Source organism: Toxotes jaculatrix, chromosome 11 (assembly GCF_017976425.1).
Source record: "Toxotes jaculatrix isolate fToxJac2 chromosome 11, fToxJac2.pri, whole genome shotgun sequence".
NCBI classification, from domain to species: domain Eukaryota; kingdom Metazoa; phylum Chordata; class Actinopteri; family Toxotidae; genus Toxotes; species Toxotes jaculatrix.
The window spans coordinates 15,009,574-15,019,705 of record NC_054404.1 but is presented as its reverse complement, the minus strand read 5'-3'; the positions used below and the strand labels follow the sequence as shown (position 1 = coordinate 15,019,705).

The 10,132-nt window shown below is 43.1% G+C and overlaps 2 protein-coding genes across 2 annotated transcripts; one reads left to right on the top strand and one right to left on the bottom strand.

The window, feature by feature from the left end:
* The first annotated feature begins 1,028 nt into the window (after positions 1-1,028).
* On the top strand, positions 1,029-6,174 carry erlec1 (endoplasmic reticulum lectin 1). Its single transcript, XM_041050673.1, has 14 exons — positions 1,029-1,330; positions 1,501-1,605; positions 2,094-2,174; positions 2,354-2,431; positions 2,534-2,597; positions 2,711-2,757; positions 2,871-3,094; positions 3,239-3,380; positions 3,472-3,633; positions 3,714-3,773; positions 4,168-4,292; positions 4,398-4,475; positions 4,615-4,690; positions 5,236-6,174. Exons 1-14 carry the CDS (start codon positions 1,190-1,192, stop codon positions 5,305-5,307), a joined length of 1,455 nt encoding a protein of 484 aa, XP_040906607.1. The 5' UTR covers positions 1,029-1,189; the 3' UTR covers positions 5,308-6,174.
* Positions 6,175-7,670: 1,496 nt separating this feature from the next.
* gpr75 (G protein-coupled receptor 75) lies at positions 7,671-9,398 on the bottom strand. The gene has a single exon (XM_041050394.1). The coding sequence runs from the start codon at positions 9,396-9,398 to the stop codon at positions 7,755-7,757; it is 1,644 nt and encodes a 547-aa protein (XP_040906328.1). The 3' UTR covers positions 7,671-7,754.
* Positions 9,399-10,132: the final 734 nt, after the last annotated feature.

Genomic DNA, 10,132 nt, shown 5'->3' with positions numbered 1-10,132 from the left:
CATGAGGCTTATTTAAATCCCTTTTGGAAAACAGTCCATTAAGTGCTCTCATTTTCACCATCTACAGCCAAGTGCCTTGAGTATGCATGGATTAATGTGCATCATTCCAGATCATACCACCAGAAAATTAAAGAGATAAATTATCTCTCTCATAAAATGTGGAATGACCTGCAGCTAAGACTTCACACATATTTTTATTCTGGCTTGTAAGTGATAGAAGTTATACTGTACTGTATTTACTTTATTTTGAATACATATATGAATTACCTTCACATCCAGTTATAGCATTTTAGCCTCATGGTTGATTCTCATCCCACACATTTTATACATATTCTACCAACATTTAGCCTGATATATTTGGTATTTTTAATAAAGCTGTAACAATGTATTGGCAGCATTTTACCGTTGTAGCTGGTCAAAATGATTAACTACTTTATTGAGATAGTTTAGTCCAGTGGCTTCCAGCCTAAGGGTTGGGCCCCTCCAGAAGGTTATAACATAAATCTGAGGGGTCATGAGATGATTAATGGGACAGAAAAGAAGAAAAAACAAACTTCTACTACTTAAATTTATATTTGGTGTTTTTTTGTTTTTTTAGATTTTCTCGAGTTCTATAAATAAATAATTTTTAAATCTTACTTAAAATCTTAATCTGAATAGTAACTAGAAACTAAAAATGTAAAATAAAAAAAATAACGCTTCCCTGTGAAATGTAGGGGTACCTCAAAATTGCAGTCTTCTATCACTGCTTAAGACAGCAGGGTGTTGGCAAAGAAATTCCGACAACCAACAACCAAAAAAAAAAGCAATAATGTATTATAACTGTTGTTTAATTAAAAAGTTGGTCTTAGTTCTGCTCTCATAAACTTCAGAGTCCAGAGACTTTAAGTTATTTTGCTTTCCATGTATTTAAACTGTGCTTCAATTCCTCGTCTCGCCGTCAGAAGGCGCTGTTGTTATTTCAGCCCAACGCAGAGGCGGAACACGACGTGGCAAGTAAACAATTCACTTCCTGTATTTCGTGCGGTATTGACATCCGTCTTATCTTACGTCTGTCAAACCGGACTCAGTCGGACTTTGTTGCAGGTCTCAGTTCATCCCTCTGGCCGGTGTCAGTGCGCGGTGAGGAGGCTGTTGTCTTACATGAGGAGAAGGCTGAGCTGAGGAGCTCCGCAGCCGGACAGGAGAGATGAGGGCTGGGCTGCTGTTAGTGTTTGTCGGGGGGCTGCTGGAGGTCGGCAGCGGCGTTTCAGGAAACAGAGGGGGGTATCCGTCCTTTACAGACGAAATCCCTTTCAAAATCACCTGGCCAGACGCTGAGTTCACGCTGGTATGCCTCCTGCTTTATTAACACCATCTTCTTTATAGGAACAAACTGGCTGTAAGAGGTTGGGAGATGCTGCTGTCACCTGTGAAGCTTGCACTAATGTCAGAGTTTCCCCTTTTCCTTCATACCCGACGTTACGGTTTAAGTAACAAACATTTGTCTGTTGTTTTCAGCCAACTTCAGGTGCACTTTACAATGAAGATGACTTTGTCATCATGACAACAACAGAGAAGGAGAAGTACAAATGCCTCCTGCCCTCTCTGACAGCTGGAGAAGAGGTGAGGATTAACACTCAGAAACTGGTGCAGGACTGTCAACTTTATATCTGAGCAGAGTTTCATGAGGGACTGTGATTGGACGAGAAGCATGACCCTGCATAGAGGGAACAGCTTTTTTTTTTATATGAATAGTTTTTATTGCCTCTGCAGGTAATAGCTATAAACACGAAAGACAAAGCTACTCAGCTTTACACCACTGGGTTAATGTATAATGGTATGTCATGTTACAGAATATGATTGGACATAATTGTGCTCCTTTGTTCTTTAAACAGTCTAACCTGCCTGTGTACAGTCTTCAGTTAAAGAAGACTAGAATATATCTTCCATTGATTTAGCTTGATTTAGCCCGGTTTGACTATATTACCCGAGACATTCATTTTAAAGTGGTAACTAACTTGTCTCTTGATGTCCACAATGATCACTCATGGTCCATATTGTTTCATGGAAGTCTTCTGTTGTCAATTGTTTGGTGTCTTTTGTTGTCTCAGGACAATGATAAGGAGTACACCGGGCCCAGTCCGGGTGAACTGCTGGAGCCATTATTCAAACGAAGCAGCTGCTCCTACAGGGTGAGACTGCTCAAGTTTCTTTTCTACTTTCATCTAATTTCCCTACTCCCCTCAGTGGGGAGTTCAGGCTTCGTTTGCAAAGCATAACTAAAAACGTATTTTTCTGCCGTAGTACTGAGGATGTGTGGTGAGTTAAAGACTCGCTTATAAATCTAAACTTTGGTTTACCAACATTGCAGATTGAGTCATACTGGACGTATGAAGTTTGCCATGGAAAGCACATAAGGCAGTATCATGAAGAGAAGGAGACTGGTCAGGTCGGTGTTTGGAGTGGGCGAAACAAGTCTCAGTTATTCGTAATGAGAAGCCAGCACTGACAGCACAGTATGAACTGAAAGTGATCATGTGTGTTTCTACAGAAGATCAGTGTTCAAGAGTACTTCCTGGGGAATATGGCACAGAAGAGCCAGCTGACCAAGACAGGTGAGTTTCCCTGTGAATGTGGTTTTATGATATGTCTTGCTGATATTATTTTTAATGTTTCTGGGTGTATTAGTCTCATCCTTATTGCTCTAAAGCTAGGATGTTTTTTTCAGATAAAGTTGAAGAGGCAGAAACTGTCAAATCAACAGCTGAAACAGAAGTAAGTATAATAATCATGAACCAGTAACCAGCCAAATTTTCCAGTCTAGCTATCAGTTCTCACATTTGTCGTCTCTTTTCTGTTTCCTTTTCTCTCTCTCCACTGGTGCCCAGGTGCCCACTAAGAACATAGAAGGTCAGCTCACTCCCTACTACTCATTGGAAATGGGAAATGGGACTCCCTGCGTCCTCAAACAGAACGAGCCTCGCTCCACGTTGGTGCTATACGTCTGTCATCCAGAGGCCAAGCATGAGATCCTGTCTGTCGCTGAGGTCACGACCTGCGAATATGAGGTGGTGGTGCTGACACCGCTGCTTTGTGCTCATCCAAAGTACAGGTAAAGCTACAGGTAGCAGTTTTTTGGAATTTCTGAAATTCTGTTTTAAGACGAGTCATCCCTGTGCTGAAATGTATTCTGCAGCAGGTGAGGTTCCTGCTCATATCTCACCGTTTCCAAACTTGACATGTATATTCCTTGCAGGTTTAAGTCGTCCCCGGTGAACGCCATCTTCTGCCAGGCTTTGGCGGGCTCCCCTATGAGGCCTCAGCGACTCACTCAGTTGGACAAGGAGCAAGAGGAGCAGCTTAAGCCGCCTTTCAGCACCACCTCCGAGGCCAGAGAGGTGAGACAGAGAAGATGACAAAGGGGGGAAAAAATTGGTTACTGCACGTACTGACGACACAAGGCTCATTTATATCTTTGACGCATTACAGGAGGAGGCGTCACCAGTGAGAGAGGAAGCCTTCACCTCCACTCACAAACCCATGACTGTTGGAGGGCAGTCTCAGGTCACTGTTGGCACCACTCACATCTCTCGTTTGACAGACGACCAGCTAATCAAAGAGTTCCTCAGTGGCTCATACTGTCTGCATGGGGTGAGGCATGTTCATCATGAGTAGTGTTATAAATAAACTATTCAGTGACATGTAATCATCTCAGTGTGTGTGTGTTTCAGGGTGTAGGCTGGTGGAAATATGAATTCTGTTACGGAAAGCATGTCCATCAGTACCATGAGGTGAGGGTCCCTCCTTGTCTTTAATGTGGACTATTTAAGGAAAAATGTAGCCCCAGTATCAGTTTAAGCTTTTGTGGCTTCTGACTGTAGGGATTCAACAAAAAAAGTATTTTCACAATCAATCAATCTGGTGATTATTGTTTTGATTAAATGTTTTGTCCATAAAATATCAAAAAAATAAATAAAAAATGATTAATCACTTCCATTAAGTAGTTGCCAATTAATTTTCCACTTACTGATTTATTGGGTAATTTTTCCAGCTCTACTTGGCTGTCAAATACGGAAACATTGGTTTAGAAGAGATCTGTAATTGCATAGAAGTGGTGATTCTAACTGTGTATGTTCTGTACCTTGGATTGCATTTGTACAGTGTAAATGTTCCTTGGTTCGGCAGGATAAAGAGCAAGGGAAGAACATTGTGGTGGTGGGGAGCTGGAACGCAGAGGAGCACACTGAGTGGGCCAAGAAGAACGTCGCCAGATCCTACCAGCTCAAAGACGACGGAGTGCAGAAAGTCAAGTATGTCGTTCAGATTTGTGAACTGTTAACCTACATGCAAATTGAGGTCCTTGATTTTTTTTTTTTTTATCCCCCCCTCTGTTCATTTTCTTTGATCCATGACAGGTTGGTTTCCCACTTTTACGGCCATGGGGATGTTTGTGATCTGACAGGGAAGCCCAGACAGGTCATTGTCAAGCTCAAGTGAGTGAACAGTCATTGAGGGTGGGGGGAGGGGGAATCATAGCACCAGTTCAGTGTCATTGCCCTGAGTCGACGCATGAGTAAGAGAATACCCAAATCTTTCAGTGTTGATGCACTCATCTCATTTCTGTTCTGTCAGATGTAAGGAATCTGAGTCTCCCCATGCTGTCACTGTCTATATGCTGGAGCCTCAGACTTGTCAGTACATACTTGGGGTAAGTTCACTAAAACATGCATGTGAAGTGTAACTTAAACAGACTTTTTTTTTTCCAAAGCAGACATTGCAGCTTGTCAAACACAGGTGTAGCTAATAGCATAATTAACTGAGCCACCGTTAATGCACAGGTGTCAGTATCACCTGTGCTTTTCCTGCACTGGCAAACCAAAATGTATGACTTGGAAAAAAAGACTGAGAGTGTGATTTATTTGGGAATGCTAACAAAAAAAGTACAATTATCAAGATTTAGGTTAGCAAAATGTGCATGTGCCACACAAGATGGACAAATGTTTCCACTGAGAAGAAAAACTGACTATGCTCACTGATCAAACACTTCTGTCAGATCATCAAAATATATCTGCATGTAAAAGTTTTCAAGTTTATTTGCCAAGTAGTTTTTTTCATACCATGTAACAATGAATGGCAAGAAATGCCTTGAAAATGAATGAAAGGGAAGAAGACTAGAAGTTGCAATATCTAGGTATACCAGCTGTATACATGTAGGAAGCATCCTTTCAAGCTGTCTTTTATTTTCCCCCTTAGGTTGAGTCTCCAGTCATATGCAGGATTCTCGACACTGCTGATGAACATGGACTTCTGTCACTCTCCAGCTAAACTGACAAAGATCATGTGACAGACAGCAGCGGCGCATGAAGGACAGACAAAGAGAGGTGCACTTCAACTAAGAGGACGCTTACGAGAAAACTGAGGCCTGTTAGGTGGAGGAAGAGAGACGCCCATGACACTGTGCTAGAAGCCAAAATCAAGCTTAAACAGAAGTGAAACTTGATCCTGAGGCTGGACTTCATGTAGCCCAGGAGCACAGCCCCAGCCCATGCTCTGATGTGTGCAATGGACAATGTTACATTACAGCCTAATCCAGAAGGCAAGCTCCGACTTTGTGACAACACAGTGAAATGTGTCTGATGCCTCGCTCTTGAAGGCAGTGGATTTATTGCCTGTACTTCATATCTATGCTTCACTTTGTGTTGATTAATTGCAAGTAAATGAGTGACGAATCAGGGGATTCGTAGTTATCAGGGGAATCAACAACATTCATGGTGGTTTTATTGTCTTTAAGGTCTGTATTTGTGTGTGTGTGGGGGGGGGGGGGGTATGAAGTGATTAGCTGTTTGACTGTGGAACTTTGTACGAGTAGATATGAGAAAAAGCAAATCTGAAAATGTTTTTGCTGCAGTGTGAATGTGTGCTGTGTTAATTTACAGGATGAATGAGTGTAACTTATGCTTTAGGAGATGCTGTGGAATAGCAGCGAAAGCGAGCGGCTGATTAAAATTTCATTTGAGTTTGTAGGATGTACAGAATGTCTGTGGGTTCCTGTAAGAGGTATTCTGTGGTTAAATGAAAATGCACACTGGGATCCTGATCACTGCTGTATCACAGAGATAAAAAAACAACAACAACAACAACAACAAAACCAATGCATTTGAAGGAAAGAATAAAACTAAAATATGAAACCTCCATTGATAGTGTTGAATTACCACACAGAAAAAGATATTTTGACTTGACGTATTAGCTTGATCGGCTTTAACAAAAACAGAATTCTCACTTTGTGTTTTCTTGTTTTTTATAAAGTAACCTCACTTTTCAAAAACATGGCATCTGACTGAAAAACATGAACATTCACTGTAGTAAGTTACCATGGGACATTTAAAGCCACCAGGGGGTGCTGATGTCATGTGAGTGGTATTAAAATCTCCACTTATGAAAGCCTTTTTTCCATTTATCCAAAGAAAACAACTGTAAATGTAAAAGAACCATTGCAATTTAAGGTCCTATTTACACTGAGGTGTTTAATAGTCGTCACTGCAGTTGTTTGCAGTCACTGTCTCAACCATTTTTAGTTTCAGTAAATTGACTGAACTGGGAGTTTGTGAAACTCTGCAAAGCTTCATCTGCAGTTTCACTACATGAAGAAAAGAATACCAGGTCAGAACTCATTTTAAATTTTAAGCATGGTCTCTGAGGCAGATTTGCAGTTTGAACGCTTTTACATGAAAATTAAAAAAAATTAAAAATAATATAGCATTAGTGGTGAGCCATTAAATGCTAGTTCAAACTGTTTTTGTTTGACACTGCTGCCCATTAGCATCAAAACTAGGGCTACAACTAAAGACTGTTTTCATTATTGAATAATCTGCAATTGTTTTCTCAACCAATGAATTGTTTTTGTCTCAAAACTCAGATCAGAAAATTATATTTTGGGAGAGCCCAAGGTCATGTCTTTATGTCGTGTCTGACCAACAGTAAAACCCAAAGATATTAAGTTTGCAGTAATATATGACAAAGAAAAGCATCAAAGGCTCACATCTGAAAAGCTGGGACCAGTTTGACATTTTAGCTTGAAAAATTACAATTATGAAAATGAAAATAAGGAATCACTGATTAGCATTTTAGCTCTAGTTTAAAAAAAAAACTGAAAGCACAGATCCACTGCACTTGCCAAACATTTATTGTTTTAAAAAAGTGTATGAGGTTCACAAATACATTTTTCTTAAGCAAAAGTCCACCAAAGTGCAACCACATGCCATCGACAGCCATGTGTGGGCCTGTGCAGGGTTTCACAGCAGCTCCACACTACAGCAGCTCCACACTACAGCAGCTGACATCAGTGCTCGGCAACTTCAGCCCAGGGAAGAGGCAGCAGTGAAACCAGCAACTGCAGTCTTTGGCTGCAATGAAAAACTACAGTCTTGGGTTATAATGGCACATGCGTGCGCAACACAGGGTCAGGTTTTATGTGAAAATGCAATATCTGTAAAAGTAAGTTAATTCAATAACAGTAAATAAGTTTTTGGGTCAGACACTTTCTTTACAAATCACTTGCTTGTTTTTAGTTTCCATGGCAAAGCTTATGACTGGTTCTTTAATATTTCCACTCAAGAAAACTTAATATCTACTTCCACTGTAAAAGAGAACAAGAGATTAATACTGATTCCAAATACATAAAACGGGCTGTGTTCATGTTTCACTTTTGATTCACGTTTGATTTAAAGCCATGGCAAGATTGTCCCAAAGCTTTCTGTTTGGCAGCTCTTTGATTAGACTGAGGGAATGGGAATCTGGTGCACTGAGGTGCTTTCAAAGTCTTGTAGTGCGTCTTGGTGAGTGTGGTAGTGCATGGCTACATATGACTTGGCAAAGGCAAATGTCTGAGAGCTGACAGGCTGCAGGCTGGTGGGGGAGCTGGGCCCTGCTGAGGGACTGCTGTTGTATATACTGTAGTAGGGCTCAATGCGGGTGTTGATAGGTGTGGAGGTACTCGGCGGGCGGGGTTTGCGCACACCTGTGGCCCTTGGACTACCGGCACAATCCCTGGAGTGACTGGGCCCGCAAGCCTGGTCCACTAGCCTCCTCTGTGGCTTGGGTGACAGTACATAAGCTGAGTTGGTCTCATGATGGGAGGATTTATTGCGATTGACTTCCAGGCTGCCCTTCCCCATCGCGTGCAGGCGGGTCTTTTGCTTGCAACAGAGAAAGCCCAGCGCCGCCCACTGAACACAGCACAGCACGCGGCGGCGGAGGCCTGCGCTGTTGCGTGAGTACACAAAGGGATTGATGCCCGACTTGAGAAAAATGAGCACAAAGCCGCACAGTTCAAACTGGTAATGTGCAAAGGTACTTTCTGGTGACAAAACATCCTGCGCCAGTGAAACACCCATTGGTAAGCAGCAAAGCAGCACAGAGAACACTATAACAACACAGGTGACAACCGCCTTAGAGTCTTTGGCTGTGGCCAAGTTGACTGTGGACACCAGCTGACAGCAGGTGGCTCCTTGGGCAGCCCCTGGAACCAGAGGCTGGCTGGTCCTGTTGGCATACGAATGTGTCTGAACATTCTGCAGTTTGTTGTAAGTCTGGTTACGGTACAGAGAGGGGCCTTGAACAGCACACTGCATGCTCTCAAAGCCTGCTGCAATGAGAGGTGGTGGGGGTGGAGGGCATGTGGCGTCTACTGTGATGATGGGACATTTCCTCACTTGGGCATTCTTCCTCAGAGTTTGAGCAATCATCAGATAAGATACAGACACCACGGCTACACAAAAGGCAAAGTCTGCCAGGTAGACGTACAACACAACCCTGGCCTGCCCACCTCCCAGGCCAAAGTGGGGCAAGCAGGGTCCATCTCTGCGCGGGTACGCTCGCATGGTAAGGAGGGCAGCCATGGTGAAGCTGGACGTCCACAACAGGGCAGTGAGGACCAGCGTGCGGGGGAAGGAGGCGGTGCGGTTGGGCTGCTGCCCCAAAACCATACGCAGTCTGTGCAAAGCAATGACAGCTACCGTCTCCAGGGACATGATGATGAAGCCCGAGCTGGTCAAGTGGAAGGCGAAGCAGAAACTCTTTGACACGCCATCTCCTCCGCCTGCATCCAGGAAGAGCACCAGCGCAAACATGGGAGCAGTCACACAGCAAATGAACAAGTCACAGAAGGACAGGTTGAGGATCATGAAGTCAAAGTTGGTGCGGAACTTGCGAAACGCTGGGTCGAAAAAGGACAGGAACACCACGAGGTTGCCGTAAGAGCCCAGGCAGAAGATGAAGATGAGGAGCAGAGAGCAAAAGGTCAAAGTAGCAGTGTGAATCACAGCCCAGCCTGACGGGGTCTGTGTGCCCAGGGTGCCATTGAAGGTCTGATGTCTTGGCACATCCACCAGGTCTGATGGTGTAACAGTGGTGTTCATTGTATTATTGACAATTTATAAGGATCCAACAGAACATTATTCCTCTATATGGAAGGAGTATGTGATGATCACAGTATCTGCTGCCTCCGCCATTGCTGCCACCTTGGTAGAGTGCTACAGATACAAAGTCATATATTAGCTATTATATTGTGCAGTAGATCAGTAATACATTCACAGTTGGTAAACTGGAGCAATGGTTTACTTAGCATTGAGTGTAAACAGGTACATGTTTTATAAGGAGCTGTGATGCACTACATGTTAGACACAAGCTACAGTAGGCTATAGCTATGCACCACTGCATTTGGCCAATTATACGCCCCCCCCCCCCCCCCCCCCCCCCCACTCTCTCTCCCCCAACACACACACACACACGCACGCACGCACACACACAGAACGTCTGCTGGAAATCTGTATACATCACTGTTTTCTACTGCATCCCACGCGGATAAATGGTTTGGATAATATATACTGACGACGAGAACATATAACCCACCTTCTGTAATCGATCGTGGGTCCATCATCACCACCACCACCATCATCATCTGATACAGTCCATCTTAATTTTAAAGCAGTATCATAGTAGGTGAACGCACAGCGGCTTTGGAAAAAAAACCGTATTTCAACAGCAGCTCGTAACAATACAATACGTTCCCTAACGTCTTTTTAAAGCCTATACAGCGCCTGTAGATGACCGCATTTTGGTTTTCTTGGCGATATATCCATTCTTATACAGG

Excerpts from the sequence above, each read along its gene's own strand:
- gpr75 (XM_041050394.1), bottom strand. The coding sequence starts at position 9,398 with ATGAACACCACTGTTACACCATCAGACCTGGTGGATGTGCCAAGACAT.
- erlec1 (XM_041050673.1), top strand. The coding sequence starts at position 1,190 with ATGAGGGCTGGGCTGCTGTTAGTGTTTGTCGGGGGGCTGCTGGAGGTC. Across the intron at positions 2,432-2,533 it reads AAGAGAAGGAGACTGGTCAG|AAGATCAGTGTTCAAGAGTA; the intron begins GTCGGTGTTTGG and ends GTGTTTCTACAG. Across the intron at positions 4,691-5,235 it reads CTTGTCAGTACATACTTGGG|GTTGAGTCTCCAGTCATATG; the intron begins GTAAGTTCACTA and ends TTTCCCCCTTAG.